Source organism: Rhinoderma darwinii, chromosome 1, assembly GCF_050947455.1.
Source record: "Rhinoderma darwinii isolate aRhiDar2 chromosome 1, aRhiDar2.hap1, whole genome shotgun sequence".
Taxonomy (NCBI): Eukaryota; Metazoa; Chordata; class Amphibia; order Anura; family Rhinodermatidae; genus Rhinoderma; species Rhinoderma darwinii.
The window spans coordinates 619727477-619744767 of NC_134687.1; the positions used below are offsets into that span (position 1 = coordinate 619727477).

General features: G+C 48.0%; 1 protein-coding gene across 1 annotated transcript in view; it reads left to right on the top strand.

The window, feature by feature from the left end:
- The first annotated feature begins 13038 nt into the window (after positions 1-13038).
- SPEF2 (sperm flagellar 2) overlaps positions 13039-17291 on the top strand; it is a 143200-nt gene continuing 138947 nt past the window's right edge. The window contains exon 1 of the mRNA XM_075841878.1: positions 13039-13470. Within this exon, the coding sequence (XP_075697993.1) occupies positions 13413-13470 (58 nt within the window). The 5' untranslated portion in view covers positions 13039-13412. The remainder of the gene's footprint in view (positions 13471-17291) is intronic.

Consider the following 17291-nt stretch of genomic DNA (forward strand, 5'->3'; position numbering starts at 1 on the left):
AGAACCTCTCCAGAATTCCAGTCCAGAACTGGGGCATGTAGTCGGCGCAGGGCAGACCCAACGGCAGCGGATTGACAGCCCTGGGCAGGACAAAAAATGAGATGAGCTCGGAATTAAGGGCTCCCACTTGGAGCTTCAGTGGTTTGGTCACAGCTACAATCGGGTCTGGCAGAGGCAGTCCATTCACTGAGGCATCAATCAAAGGCCTCTCCAGAGGGGTTGTGGACAACTGGATAAGATCCACCAGGTCTCTCCGAATGAAGTTAGCTGCGGATCCAGAGTCCAGATAGGCAGAGACCCGGTCTATTCTCTTGCCGGACACTATGGTCACTGGGATGGACAACTTGGAAGAAAGTCCCTCCTCACCCAGAGTTGTCTCTCCAACCAACCGTAGGTTCTGGGGCTTTTGGGGGCACAGACGCACAAGATGGCCTCCAAGGCCACAATACAGACAGAGTCCCGAGGTGCGTCTGAGTTGTCTCTCCTGGATAGAGAGTTTGAGATGGTCTATCTTCAAAGACTCCTTAGGTGGAACAGCAGATGGGGACAGCAGGGGTTGCTGAAATTTGAGAGCCGGACTAGGGAGTCCTCTCTCCTGACGAGCCTCTCGGAACCATTCTCGGATCCTTATGTCAATCTAGGCGGCCAGAAGAATGAGATCGTCCAAGGTAGATGGCAGATCTCGGGCGGTAAGCTCGTCCTTAATCACGGTGGACAGTCCCTGCCAAAATGTTGCCACCAAGGCCTCGTTGTTCCATAACAACTCTCCCGCTAGGGTGCGGAAGTGAATGGCGTACTCACCCACAGAAGTGTCTCCCTGGCGAAGGTTCAGCCAGGAGGCGGCTGCCGACGAGACTCGTCCAGGTTCCTCAAATACCATACGATATGTCTGTAGGAACCCCTGGAAATCACGGGGCTCTGGTCCTTGTCGTTCCCAGATGGAGTTTTCCCCTGCTAGGGCCCTGCCAGTGAGGAGAGAGACGATGAAAGCGACCCTTGTGCCGTCAGTGGAAAATGCTTTGGCATACAGGCTGAAGTGGATCTGGCCCTCGTTGAGAAATCCCCTGCAGGTCCTCGCCATTATAGTGATGAGGAAGTGGCAGAGAAAATCGGGGGTCAGCGCTGCTAGGAGGTGTAGTTGGAGGATCTGTACTGCAAGGAGGTGTAGTAGGAGGAACAGCAGAGGCAATAGGAGCAGTTGCCGGGAGAACTGCAGTCGCTCTGTAATGGAGTTCACCACTGGAGGAGTTGGTCCTGTCGTAATTGGCAAACTAGCATATCCGACTGCATGGCGTGTGATGTCGCCACGGTCTTGAGTTGACCAGCGGGGTCTATGGCCTGAGCGTACTGTCACGATCTGTGGGAATGTGGACTTACTAGGCAGTACTGCCGTAGCGGTATAGCAGCTGGCCAAACAGGGTACAAATTCAATGTCTATTGTTTAGATAAAGGTACCTGTAACAATAGAGACAGTAGCGATGGTTTAGGCTCGGATGGAACTCTCGCAGCAGGCAGACAACAGGTGCGGAGAAACACAGCGGGTGTAGTCGGCGACACGACTCCAACTCAGTATAGCACAGGAATACGGTAGCACGGGAAACAGGTAGCATTAACTGGAAAACACTCAAGGAACCAAACACGCTCAGGCAATGCAGGGAGGGGCAGAGCCCTTCTTCTAGTCCAGGGTGATCTGGTAGCAATCAGCTCAATCTCACACATGTGTGCGCTCTGGCTTCTTAAGGCTGGACTGAGTTCACAAACGCACCCTGGTGGTCACTGCGGAGCAAGACGGCCGCATGTGCAGACATCTCTGGAGAGAAGGGAGTCGACAGGATGGGAGGAGTTCGTGGTCAGCGACCACGGACGTTACACCAGTGTCTCCCTCTGGTTATCCGGTTGTTTGCAGGAAGGTGATGTCTCACTTTATCACTAGGTCTAGGGGATATGTGCTGACCAGTACTGGTAGTGTAAAAACCAGCGTAGATAGTGCCACACTCAGTGCCCCTTGAGATGGTTCCCCACATTACCCCGAGTAGATAGTGCGACACGCTGCTCTCTCTAAATAATAGCACACACTGCTTTCCATAGAGGATGACACACACAGACCCTTGTAGTTAGTGCCACATGGGACCCTGTAGATAGTGCCACAGTGCCCTCCGTAGATAGTACCACACCCCCTGTAGATAATACCACAGAGCCCTCTATAGATAATGCCACAGTGCCCTTTGTAGATAGTGGCACAGTGCCCTCCGTAGATAGTGCTACAGTGCCCTCTAGATAGTGCCACACCTCCCCTGTAGATAATGCCGCAGTGCCCTCTGTAGATAGTGCCCTCTGGAGATAGTGCCACACACCACCCTGTACATGCCACAGTGCCCTCTGTAGATAGCGCCACAGAGCCCCATGTAAATAGTGCATCACACACACCCTGGAGATAGCGCCACACACACCTCCCTGCAGATAGCACGACACACCCCCTATAGATAGGGCTACACCCCGCCCCTGTATAAAGCGCCATTGGGGCTACCTCTAGGAGCGGAATTTCCAGTCAGAGCATTGCCAACATTCTTGCCGGGGATTCTGGTCCTGGAGGAGCCCCTAATGTCACTGTCCATATATGGATAGTGATGCCAGGGGCTCCTGCAGGAGTGGAATACCCAGCCAGAGCGTCAACAACTCTCTGGCCAGGGATTCCGCTTTTGCAGGAGCTCCTGATGTCACTGTCCATATTTAGACAGTGACATCAGGGGCTACCTCTTGGAGCAGAATCCCTGGCCAGAGCGTCGGCAACACTCTGGCCGGGGATTCCGCTCCAGGAGGAGTGAATGGCAGAGTAGGGAGCAGATAGTTTCCTGCTCTGCCATAGTATTCAATTGTATCTGCGTCCTGAGGGCGCAGATACAATTGAATAGTAGTTGCCAGGACAGTAATTTGCCGGGACTGTCTCTATTAATTCGGGAAAGCCCCGGCAAATTCGGGACTGTTGGTAACTATGCATAGAAGTAGCAGACTAGCATTGCCAGGGTGGGAAGGCATGAGGTTTTTGGCCCTTCCCAGACTAATAATACCAGCTTGCGGCCGCCCAGTGCCCTGGCCGTCGTTACAGATGTTCTGGTACTGGATCATACCCGGCTCTTACAGGTACCCCTGGTGGCGGTAGTTACTGGGGTAATGTTAACCTCTTTACCACCTAGTAGCACATAAAAAAGCAAAACAATTATAATATTACCTTTCCTGGATCCGTGACAGTATACTTAGCTCTAATGACAGCTCTAATCATGTGGTCCCAGGTTATGGGCCCACTTTTAGACTATGTTCTCACGCTTAACCAAAAACGTCTGAAAATACGGAGCTGTTTTCAAGGGAAAGCAGCTCCTGATTTTCAGAAGTTTTTTAATCAAAGTCGCGTTTTTCGCAGCGTTTTTAACGGTCATTTTTGGAGCTGTATAGAGTATAGAGTCTATAAAAAACAGCTCCAAAAATGGCTGAAGAAGTGACATGCACTTCTTTTTCGCAGCCGTTTTTTTTTTTTTTTTTAAAACGGCCCGTCGGAACACAATGCCATTTTTCCTATTGAAGTCAATGGTAATGGCTACTGCTTCTGTATTGTATCTGGCTGTTCATAAAAATGGGGGGGGACTCCACGTAATTTTAAAAACATTTTTGTAATAAATAATTGGAAAAAACTATGTAGGTTTTTTTCATAACCAGACAGATACAATAAAGCAGCAGGCTAGTGTTACCGGGGTGGGAAGGGCCACTGTTTCTGGCCTTTCCTAGCCTAATAATACCACCCTGCGGCCGCGCCAGTATCCGGCCGTCTCTATAGATGGTCGGGTACTGGATCGTACCCGGCTCTTCCCCAGACCCTTGGTGGCGGTGGGTACCAGGGTAATAATGGAGGTTAGTGATAGCCTTTTCACTGGCTAATATAACCCCCGCCTTAGTAATGGGTGCTGTCAATCAGCCAGCGGCCATTACTAAAGCGGTAGTAATAAAGTTTAAAAAAATACAAAGACATAGAAAAAATATTTTATTGAAATAAAAATCCCACACACAACCCTCATTACCCATTTTATTGAGAATAAAAAAAACGCTGTCATCGTAATAGTCCTCGAAATCCGACGTAGTCCAACAACCAAACCTGTAAAAAAACACAAACACAATTTAAAAATTGTAACACATAAAAAAGCAAAGCAATTCTTAGGGTATGTTCACACGGGCTATTTTCAATCGTTTTTCGGGGCGTAAACACCCCGAAAAATTGCTGAAAGTACGGAGGCTGAACGTCTCCAAACATCTGCCAATTGATTTCAATGGGAAAAACTACGCTCCGTTCCCAAAAAAATGCCTCGTAAAAAGAAGTGCATGTCACTTCTTGAGCCGTTCTTGGAGCCGTTTTTCATTGACTCAATAGAAAGACAGCTCCAAAAACGGCCATAAAAAACGGGTATGTTCACACGGCTTATTTTCAGCCGTTTTTCTGGCTGTAAATGGCCTCCAAACGACGGGCCGTTTTCTTACATGAGCGTTTTGAAAAACGGCTGCGTAAAAAAACGGCCAGGAAAAAGAAGAGCATGTAACTTCTTGAGACATTTTTGGAGCCGTTTTTCATAGACTCTAAAGAAAAACGTCCGTAAAAAACACTGCGAAAATCGCGAGTGGCTTAAAAAAACGTCTGAAATACAGGAGCTGTTTTCCCTTGAAAACAGCTCCGTTTTTTTAGACGTTTTTGAGTTTGTGTGTGCACATACCCTAAGCCTATGTTCACACGCTTAACAAAAAACGGCTGTAAATAGCCCGTGTGAACATACCCTAAGGGCTTATTCAGACGAACGAGATATACGTCCGTGCAACGCGCGTGATGTTCACGCGCGTCGCACGGACCTATATTAGTCTATGGGGCAGTGCAGACAGTTGCGTGATTTTTACGCAGCGTGAGTCCGCTGCGAAAAACTCACGACATGTCCGCTCTTTGGGCGTATTTCGTGCATCACGCACTCATTGAAGTCAATGGGTGCGTGAAAATCACGCGCACCACACGGAAGCACTTCCGTGGGATGCGCGTGGTTCGCGCAACAGCTTTAAAACTATGAATGAAAACAGAAAAGCACCATGTGCTTTTCTGTTTACAAACATCCAAACGGAGTGTCATAATGATGGCGGCTGCGCGAAAATCACACAGCCGCGCAACATACGGGGCTGACACACGGAGCTGTTAAGTGCCTTTTGCGCACGCAAAACGCTGCGTTTTTAGCATGCGCAAAACAAACACGCTCATGTGAATTCGGCCTAATACTTACCTTTCCTGGGTCCAGCGCTGGAGCCGCAATGTCAGCGAGCTGGGCCCTATATCTAATCCTATCATGCGTGATGCTGTCTGCTGAGCCACTGTATCTAATTCTATAACGTGTGATACTGACTGCTGAGCTGCTGTATCTAATCCTATCCATAGCTATAGAGCTGTAGTGCTATAAATATGATTCTGATTCTAGACACTTCAGTAGTGAACGCTACATGTATTGTATGCTGGGAGAATCTCACAGGAGTCCATACATTGTAGGCATTTCAGCACCGGACAGGATACAATGTATGGGCCGCCGGGAGAAACTCACAGGAACATGTACAGGAATGTAAGGGATAAGGGGAAACTCAAAGGAGTCCATATGTGATGTTGAGAGAACTTAGGGCCGGTTCACACAGAGTTTTTTGGCGCTGTTTTTGACGTAGGAAACCGCGCAAAAAAAAAAAACACAGAATGGGAGACGGAAAAAGAGCCTGTTGAAGAAAGGGGTAAAAGAAGGCCAAATATAGCCTAAAAAATAGCGGAAAAAAAACGTGTGTGGCACAAAACCACTTAAAAAAACCCAGAGCTGATTTTTCAAGGCAGTTTTCTGCCTGCAAAAAACTCTATGTTCACGCTGAGTTTTTTGCAGGCAAAAAATTCTGTCTCAAAATTCAGTTTGGAATTTTGAGGCAGATTTTGATCTGCCTGCACGCCGTTTGCCGCATTTTTCGCTCGCGCCCATTGAGCCCCGCGGGCAAAAACGCTGCGAAATACACTTTTTCTGCCTCCCATTGATGTCATTGGAGGTCAGAGACATAAACGCCCGAAGATAGGGCATGTCTCTTCTTTTTCCCGGGAGACGGTTTTTCAGCTCGCGGGAAAAAAACGCCTCCGCCTCCCATTGAAATCAATGGGAGCCATTTTTGGCTGCTTTTTGGCACGTTTTCCGACGCTATTTACGTATCAAAAAACTCTGTGTGAACTGACCCTTAGGAGGAATTCATATGGTTTACTTATGCGGAAACCGCGCTAGAAAACGCGCCGAAAATACCTCCCATTGATTTCAATGGGAGGTGGAGGCGGTTTTTCCCGCGAGCGGTAAAAAACGCTCTAGGGAAAAATAAGCGACTTGCCCTATCTTCGTGCATTTACGTCTCTGACCTCCCATTGACATCAAAGGGAGGCAGAGAAAGCGTTTTTTTGCCCGCGGCGCTCAATGGCCGCGGGCAAAAAACGCCGTGCAGGCAGACCAAAATCTGCCTCAAGACTCCAGATGGAATTTTGATGCAGATTTTTCTGCCTGCAAAAAACTCACTGTGAACAGCGCCTTATTTAAGATCTAGTTCACAGACAGGTTTTTGGCACGCAAACCCGCATCAAAAACCGCGTCGAAAAACGCCCAAAAACACCTAACGTTGATTTAAAATGGAGGCTGAGGCGTTTTTTTCCCACAACCGGGAAAGAAAGCGCGGGAAAAAAAAGTGACATGACCTATCTTGAAATCAATGGGAGACGGAAAAAACGCCGCAAAACGTCCGCTGCATTTTTCGGCAAAAAATGCTCGCAGTTTTTTCCTTTGCCTGCGGAAGAAATGTGGCAAAAAATGTTTTCAAAAAACGCCTGAAAAAATCACGTCAAGAAACGCAAGAGGCACAAAACCACTTCAAAAAAACCGGAGCTGATTTTTCCAGGCAGAATTTTCTGCCTGCAAGAAACTCCATGTGAACAGGGCCTGCAGAAATATTGAGGCAGATTTTGACCTGCCTGCACTTTCTTGCCGTGGTTCTTGAGGCGTTTTTCGACCATGGCCATAGAGCGCTGCGGGCAAAAAAACGCAGCGAAAAATGCTTTCTCTGCCTTCCATTGACGTCAATGGGAGGTCAGGGACAGAACTGTGGGAAGAAAGAGTGTGCCGCTTTTTTTTCACACAAGCGTCTAAAAGCTGCTCCAGGAAAAAAATGCCTCCGCCTCACTTTGAAATCAATGGGAAGCGGTTTTGGAAGTTTTTTGGCACTGATTCTGATGCGGTTTCTGCGTCAAAATCAGAGCCAAAAAACTCATTCTGAACTGGTCCTAGAGGAATCTATATGTGATGCTGGGAGAAACTCACAGGAGCCCGTACATTGTAGGCATTTCAGCACAGGACAGGATAGAATGTATGGGCTGCGAGGAGACCCCCAATAGAGCCCATACATTGTAGGCTCAACCCTGATGTCACTGTACATATTTGGACAGTGACGTCAGGGGCTGCCTCCAGGAGCTAAATTCCCGGCCACAGCGTCGGCAACGCTCTGGCCGGGGATTCCACTCCTGAACAGGGGCTCAGTGTTGTGAAACTACAATTCCCAGCCAGGGTCGGCCTTAGGATAGATGAATTATCTTTCGGCGCCCCACCCCATCATAAAAAAATGCCTCATAAAAAAAGTATAATCCCCCCAGGGTATAATGCCCTATATAGTGCCCCCACGCAGTATAATGCCCCTTTAGTGCCCCCCATACAGTATAATGGTATTTACTAATATATTATAACCCCTTCACGGACACAGTATTTTGTCCTCTAATTGTGCCCACACAGTATTATGCCCCCTAAGTGTCACACACATTATATTGCCCAGTGTAGTACCCCTACACAGTATAATGTCTGATTAGTGGCCCTCACACAGTATAATGCCCCCCTCCACTGGCTGCCACACACAACCCCCCCTGTAGATTGTGCCATACAGCCTCCCTGTAGACAGTGCCATAATCCCCCACCACCCCCTTGTAGACAGTGCCATAAAGCCCCCCACCTCCCCTTGTAGACAGTGCCATCGACCCCCCCCCCCACCTCCCCTTTGTAGACAGTGCCACCAAACAAAAACAAAATTGTACTCGCCTAGGCCTCGTTCCCACGACAAACTGAGCTGCTCAACGACGGGATCCTTGCGTAGGCCAGCGTGATCCTGTAGCCTAGTACAGAGTTTCCCAACCTTTTCGGACTCGAGGCACCACTTGAAAAATAAAATTTCCTCAGGGCACCTGTACCAAAAATTGACAAAAGACAGAAAACGGCTAAAAACAAGCACTACACTCTTAGGCGAAATGCAGCGTTTTTTGCGCTTTGCAGTTCTGTGTGTCATAAGTGTTTGCTGCGTGGCTGAGTGATTTTCGTGCATATGCCAGGTTTAGAAAAATAAATGAAGGAGGTGGTTTTATTTTTCCCTTCATTTTTTGATCTACTGTTGCGCGAATCACACGCAGCACAGGGAAGTGCGTCCGTGTGCTGTGAGTGATTTTCACGCACCCATTGACTTCAATGGGTGTGTGATGCGTAAAAAACGCTCAAGTATAGGACATGTCGTGAGTTTCACTCAGCGGACACACACTGCGTGAAAAACACTGAACGTCTGAATGGCCCCATTGCCTTACGTAGGTCCGTGCGATTTTCACGCGCATATCACGGACGCGAACTACACTCGTGTAAATAAGGCCTCAGGGTATGTTCACACAGCGTTTTTTGTAAGGCAAAAAAAATCTGCCTCAAAATTCCTTCAGGAATTGACAGCGTTGTTTGACCTGCTTTTTTTTTTGCTGTGTTTTTTAAGCCGTTGAAGCGAATGCAAAAAACGCAGAAAAAAGAGCACCAAACGAGCACCGCAGGTATTTTATGCCTCCTATTAATTTCAATTGGAGGTCAGAGTTGGAAACCACTTGAAGACCATCAGCCCCCCACTCACAGTAAAATGACCATCAGCCCCCACCTACAGTAAGATAATCATCAACCCCCCACTCACAGTAAAATGACCATCAGCCCCCCACTCACAGTAAAATGACCATCAGCCCCCACTCACAGTAAAATGACCATCAGCCCCCACTAACAGTAAGATAACCATCAGCCCCCCACTCACAGTAAAATGACCATCAGCCCCCCACTCACAGTAAAATAACCATCAGCTCCCTCACTCACAGTAAAATGACCATCAGCCCTCCCACTCACAGTAAAATGACCATCAGCCCCCCACTCACAGTAAAATGACAATCAGACTCCCACTCACAGTAAAATGACCATCAGCCCCCACTAACAGTAAGATAACCATCAGCCCCCCACTCACAGTAAAATGACCATCAGCTCTCCACTCACAGTAAAATAACAATCAGCCCTCCACTCACAGTAAAATAACAATCAGCCCTCCACTCACAGTAAAATGACCATCAGCCCCCACTAACAGTAAGATAACCATCAGCCCCCCACTCCCAGTAAAATGACCATCAGCCCCCCACTCACAGTAAAATGACCATCAGCTCTCCCACTCCCAGCAAAATAATCATCAGCCCGCCACTCACAGTAAAATGACCATCAGCCCCCACTAACAGTAAGATAACAATCAGCCCCCCACTCACAGTAAAATAACCATCAACCCCCCACTCACAGTAAAATGAACATCAGCCCACCACTCACAGTAAAATAACCATCAGCACCCCACTCACAGTAAAATAACCATCAACCCCCCACTCACAGTAAAATAACAATCAGCCCTCCACTCACAGTAAAATAACAATCAGCCCTCCACTCACAGTAAAATAACAATCAGCCCTCCACTCACAGTAAAATGACCATCAGCCCCCACTAACAGTAAGATAACCATCAGCCCCCCACTCCCAGTAAAATGACCATCAGCCCCCCACTCACTGTAAAATGACCATCAGCCCCCCACTCACAGTAAAATAACAATCAGCCCTCCACTCACAGTAAAATGACCATCAGCCCCCACTAACAGTAAGATAACCATCAGCCCCCCACTCCCAGTAAAATGACCATCAGCCCCCCACTCACAGTAAAATGACCATCAGCCCACCACTCCCAGCAAAATAATCATCAGCCCGCCACTCACAGTAAAATGACCATCAGCCCACCACTCACAGTAAAATGACCATCAGCCCACCACTCCCAGCAAAATAATCATCAGCCCGCCACTCACAGTAAAATGACCATCAGCCCCCACTAACAGTAAGATAACCATCAGCCCCCCACTCACAGTAAAATGACCATCAGCCCCCCACTCACTGTAAAATGACCATCAGCCCCCCACTCACAGTAAAATGACCATCAGCCCCCCACTCACAGTAAAATGACCATCAGCCCTCCACTCACAGTAAAATGACCATCAGCTCTCCCACTCACAGTAAAATGACCATCAGCCCCCCACTCACAGTAAAATGACCATCAGCCCCCCACTCACAGTAAAATGACCATCAGCCCACCACTCCCAGTAAAATAATCATCAGCCCGCCTCTCTCAGTAAAATGACCATCAGCCCGCCAATCAGCCCGCCACTCACAGTAAAATGACCATCAGCCCACCACTCCCAGTAAAATAATCATCAGCCCGCCACTCACAGTAAAATAACTATTAGCCACCCACTTACAGATTCCACCTGTAGATAGTGCCACACAGCCCCCTTGTATAGTGCCACAAAGCCCCCTTGTATAGTGCCACAAAGCCCCCTTGTAGATAGTGCCACACAGCCCCCTTTAGGTAGTGCCACACAGCCCCCTGTAGGTAGTGCCACACTGCTCCCTGTAGGTAGTGCCACACAGCCCACTGTAGTAGTGCCACACAGCCCCCTGGTAGGGAGTGCCACACAGCCAACTGGTAGGGAGTGCCACACAGCCCCCTGGTAGGTAGTGCCACACAGCCCCCTTGTAGGTCGCCCACACAGCCCCCTTGTAGGTAGCGCCACACAGCCCCCTTGTAGATAGTACCCTTCCCCCTTCCTGTAGATAGCGCCACTGTAGCTCCCTGAAGGAGCGGAATCCCCCTGTAGCCGGGGATTCCGCTTCTGGAGTGCTCAGCTTGATGTCTCTGTCCATATATGGACAGTGACATCAGGGGCTTCTCCTGGGGTGGAATCCCCGGTCAGACTCGGCAACGCGGTGGACGAGGATTCCGCTGCAGGAGTTGCCCCAGAGATCACTGGTTTCGGCAAAACAACGGATCCGTTGCACAACAGAGACAAACGGAAACCATGGGCATGACCAGATCCGTCACCATTGAAATCACTGGTGATGGAAACGGAAATCTCTGGTTTCCATTTGTGTCTGTTCAGTGTCCTGTTCTGACGGAAAGCTCCGAAGAAACATCAAAACGGGACCCCAACGCAGATGTAAACGAAGCCTGAATACAGTATTCATCCGGTCAAAACGATGGAACCCTTGCACAACGGAAACAAACTGAAACCATTGGCATCGGATCTGTCACCATTGAAATCAATGGTGATGGAAACGGAAAGCTACAGTTTCAGTTTGTGTCAGTCAGGGCTCCGTTCCGACGGAAAGCTTCGACAGAACGGAGCCCTGACGCAGATATGAACGACGGGCCTGTTCACATCAGCGTTGGCTTTCTGTTTAGGGGTTCCGTCTGAGGTTTCCATAGTGGAACCCCTCAATGGAAAGTCAAACGGAAACCTTACCTTCCATTTGCATCACCATTGATATCAATGGAGACGGAAACATTGCTAATGGTTTCCGTTTGTCACCTTTCCGGCAGGTTTCCGTTTACTTGACAGAAATCAATAGCGCAGTCGACTAAGGTTAACCGTTTGACTTTCCGTTGAGGGGTTCCTTGACGGAAACCTCAGACGGAACCCCTCAACGGAAAGCCAACGCTGATGTGAACAGGCCCGAAGCCATATTGTTTCCCTCCCTGACAGCCTGCCCCATGAGAGGGAGAAGATACAGATAGGGGGGGGGGCGACGGTGCCGTGAGGGGGGGGGGCAGGGTTGCCACGAGGGGGGCGGCGGGTCGGTGCCGCGAGTGGGGAGGCTGCGAGTTGGGGGCAGGGGTACCGCGAGGGGGGGGCTGCGAGAATGGAAAAGCCTGAGTGTAAGGAGTGGGGGGGGCAGTGCAGCCCTATCAAAACAGCTGATCGAAGCTCATGGGAGCCGGGTGGCTGTAGTAGCGATCAACTGTTTTGATAGGGCTGCTCTGCCCCACTTCCCTGCATCAATTGCATCAGCCAGGAGGGGGGGGGGGGCTGCGAGGGGGGAGGCTGCGAGTTTGGGGCAGGGGTACCGCGAGGGGGGGCTGCGAGAATGGAAAAACCTGAGAGTAAGGAGGGGGGGCTGCAGTGCAGCCCTATCAAAACAGCTGATCGAAGCTCATGGGAGCCCTGTATGCCGAGCGTAGCGATCAGCTGTTTTGATAGGGCTGCTCGGCCCCACTTCCCTGCATTAGTTGCATCAGCCGTGAGGGGGGCAGCGGGTCGGTGCAGCTAGGGGGGAGGCTGCGAGTTGGGGGCAGGGGTACCGCGAGGGGTGTGTTGCGAGTTGGGGGCAGGGGTACCGTGAGGGGGGGCTGCGAGTTGGGGGCAGGGGTACCGCGAGGGGGGGCTTCGAGTTGGGGGCAGGGGTACCGCGAGAATGGAAAAGACTGAGAGTTATAAGGAGGGGGGGGGGCTCTGCAGTTCAGCCCTATCAAAACAGCTGATCGAAGCTCATGGGAGCCCTGTATGCCGGGAGGCTGTAGTAGCGATCAGCTGTTTTAAATGGGGCTGCTCTGCCCCACTTCCCTGCATCAGTTGCATCAGCCGTGAGGGGGGGGGCAGGGGTGCCGCGAGGGGGCGGCGGCGGGTCGGTGCCGCGAGGGGGGAGGGCTTCGAGTTGGGGGCAGGGGTACCGCGAGGGGGGGGGGGGGCTGCGAGAATGGAAAAGCCTGAGAGTAAGGAGGGGGGGGGGGCGCGCAGAGCAGCCCTATCAAAACAGCTGATCGAAGCTCATGGGAGCCCTGTATGCCGGGCGGCTGTAGTAGCGATCAGCTGTTTTGATGGGGCTGCTCTGCCCCACTTCCCTGCATCAGTTGCACCCCCTCCCCCCCAAGCTACGCCTCTGCCATGCTGTTTCACAGCCGCAGAAGTACTGAAGATTGATGATCTCCTGGAGTCCTGCACATTGCCTGACAGCAGGTGGCGCGCTAGAACAGCCAGCTGTAAAACAGCCAGCTAGCAGCGCTCCAGTCTCTATGGTGTACACTGTGACCTTGGTAACTGTCGCTGCGGATCCGGTCGTCATGGAGACGGGACGCGGCCAGGAAGTTTCTCTGTGATCTGCAGGATAACGAGTGTGTGATGATCCCGGGCAGACGACAACCATGACTGACATCATCTGCCAGTGGCTGAATGAGGAGCTGGGGCTGTCCAGGCACGTAGGTGAGTAATGGCCACTGCTGGGGATAGTCATGGTATAGAAGTTTGTGCATGCTGGTACTTGTAGGGTCACCACAGCTGGAGGAGAGCACCTACAGGTCCTTGAGCTGTCAACTAGTGAGGTGACAACCAGTATAGCCGCCGTTACTCCTCCCACAGGGGCCACACCCAGCTTTCCCAGGACCCTGTATGTCAAGTCTATGTAGTAATATAGAGATACATCCTCCTGGTGCGGTATTGTTGTGTCTGCCATTCAGGAGTCTTGAAAAGTTGAATGTCAACCCCTGTAGGAGCTCTATGGCGACCAGTTTAGTTGTCACCCAGCTTTCCCAGATTCAGATTAACTCCTTAAAGTCCAAGCCATTTTTGTTTTTTTCGTTTTTCATTCCCCGCCTTCCAAAGCCATAACTGTTTTATTTTTCCATCAATAGAGCGGTGCGAGGGCTTATTTTTTTGCGGGAGGAATTGTAGTCTCTATTGACACCATTTATAGTTCCATATAATGTACTGAGAAACTGAAAAAATATTCTTTGTGGGCCGGAATTGAAAAAAACTGAGATTCCTCCATTGTTCTTCGGGCTTTGTTTTTACAGTTTTCACCGTGCGGTAAAAAAGACAACTTAAATTTCTTCTGCGGCTCAATACGATTACGGCAATGCCAAATCTATATAGTTTTTTAAAAATATTTTACTACTTTTACAAGGAAAAAACTAAAGACTGAAATAGATTTGTTTCGCCACATTCTGAGAGCCAGAATTTTTCTATTTTTCCGTGGATTGAGCGCTGTCAGATCTTATTTTCGGCGGGACGAGCTGTAGTATTCACTGGTACCATTTTTTGGTACATACAATTTATTGATCACTTGTTATGACATTTTTTTTCTGAAACATAAGGTGACAAAAAAAACAGCGATTCTGGCGGTTTACATTTTGTTTTCACTGTATGGGTTAAATAATGTTATATTGTAATAGTTTGGACTTTTACGAACGTGGCGATACCAATTATGATATATTTTTTATTTTTGACATGGCTTTAGATCATAATATCAGATGGCAGGGTATTGCCGAGGCACGGCTTAACAGCAGCAGAAAGATGGCAGACCTGAGGGCCTTTATTAGGCCTCCTGGCTGCCATGACAACCATCGGCACCCTGCGATCACATTGCGGTTGGGTTAGGGGCTTTCAGAGGGGTCCGCCCCCTTTCTAACAGCTTAGATTCCACGGTCGCTATTGAATGCGGCATCTTAGTAGTTAATTGGCCAAGATTGCAGTTCTCTCTGATCCTAGCCATTAGTGCGAGGTGTCAGCTGTAATATATACAGCTGACACCCGCAGTGTATGGAGTAGACTCAGCCCCCCGAGCCCGCTCCATACATCACCCCCGCACCACGGCGTACAGTGTTGTCAATGGGCATGTCTCTGGTGGTCCAGGGTTGTGAAGGAGATTATGGGCACATCCCTAGTGCCCCAGGACTGTTAAGGAGTTGACGTGCACATCCTAGGCAGTGCCCAAACATATCCAGGTGGGGCCCAGTGAACAGAACACAGGAAGATGTTATTTGTTAGGTAGTGGAGGTCGCCCCCCTGGATTATTAAAATAATAAGCTCATCTGTAAATTGTAGTCTCCCTTTAAGGTTTTCCTGACACAGATGATGAGTTACGTGACGCTCAGCTCTGCTACATTTGTGTGTTTATATACATTCTTATGTACATGTTCTGTGTTTTAGATTTTGGGAGCGTCCCTATATTTGCTGTAGTTACAGAGGTATTTCACCTTAGTGGACCTTGTGTATGTCCCCAGCGTATATATCACCTGTGTACACATGGGAGGAACTTCCTGCACAGCGCAGCGACTCTCATCATCTGCGTGAATCATTTACAGCAGATGGCACAGCATTATCCTGCCATCATGTGCCAAGTCCACAAGATATGAGATAGATAGATAGATAGATAGATAGATAGATAGATAGATAGATAGATAGATAGATAGATAGATAGATAGATATGAGATAGATAGATAGATATGAGATAGATAGATAGATATGATATAGATAGATAGATAGATAGATAGATAGATAGATAGATATGAGATAGATAGATAGATAGATAGATAGATAGATAGATAGATAGATAGATAGATAGATAGATAGATAGATAGATAGATATGAGAGATAGATAGATAGATAGATATGAGATAGATAGATAGATAGATATGAGATAGATATGAGATAGATAGATATGAGATAGATATGAGATAGATAGATATTAGATAGATAGATAGATATGAGATAGATATTAGATAGATAGATATGAGATAGATAGATAGATAGATAGATAGATAGATAGATAGATAGATAGATGGGATAGATAGATAGATAGATAGATAGATAGATAGATAGATAGATAGATAGATAGATAGATAGATAGATAGATAGATAGATAGATAGATATGAGATAGATATTAGATAGATAGATAGATAGATAGATAGATAGATAGATAGATAGATAGATAGATATGAGATAGATATTAGATAGATAGATATGAGATAGATAGATATGAGATAGATAGATAGATAGATAGATAGATATGTGAGATAGATAGATAGATAGATACATTTTTGAGTATTCAGAGCGGCTATTTTGTTAGTCAGTGACCGCAGTGTTCCCTCAATGTCACAGGTAATGCAGCTCCATAGTGGGAGGATGAGCAAACAGCACCTCATGTCTCAGCTTCCTGATTTAAGAAGGAATGTGAAATGTTAAATACTTTTGTGTCAAAAAAGACAAAAGTATAATAGGTATGATACCTTTATTGTCTAACCATAAAAGTTCTATATGCGGCTTTCAGAGCACAGAGGCCCCTTCTTCAGGCAGTTTACAAATGAATGACTTAGAAAAAAGCACAACATTTAGATGTTACACAAAGACAATTAGTACATGAGGTGATACATCATTAAGATAAGCCGGGGCAATAAAACTGAGGTTATAGGGGTGATGACTTAGGAGTTAAGGCATCTGGAGTCAGTCTGATGGGGGACGTGACGTGTGTCCATGTAGTGGCTCATAAATCCTGGTGTTAGATTGAGGCCTTGTGTCAATGACTGGAATTTTATCATCATCTTGAATTCCCAAATTTTTCTTTCTCTGTTGTTTTTAAAATGACCCTTCAGAATGAGTACCTTTAGATCTGCCAAACTGTGGTCTGGTCCAGAGAAGTGTTTTCCCACGGGTGTATCCACCTCCTGTTTTATTGTATGTCTGTGAAGATTCATCCTGGTTTGTAGAAGATGTACGTGGCTTAACTCAAACCTGAATATCTAGCTTGGCTTTATTTATAGACCTCTCTATTACCAACATGTAGTAGTGGGACCCCGAGCTGACAATAAGCGCTGGGGGGACGACGACACTGCAACTTCGAGGTCATTTCTAATAAAACTAGTCCTATAAACCAGTCCCCTGCTCTGTGCGTCACCTCCAGCAAACAAACAAGAACTAGTGGGAGTTACCAGGGAAAACAAACACTTCACCGTCCCCACAGAATTGACTCCACATGCTTGTACTGCTGCGGAGCTCCGGTGCTGCCGGGCGGAAATTCAGACTTTATGTTTATTCTGTAATGATTTGTTTTTCTTTTAACTGCAGGAAAAGATCAGCTGGTTAAAGGGATTTTCCAGTATATAAAACCCATTCTCGTACACCCTATTAGGGAGTTCTGAATTAATAGAGGAGGCATAGAAAATCCCTACCCTACTCTTACAGTAGAGAGTTCCATAGTGTGACTGCTCTTACATTAGAGATTCCATAGTGTGACTGCTCTTACAGT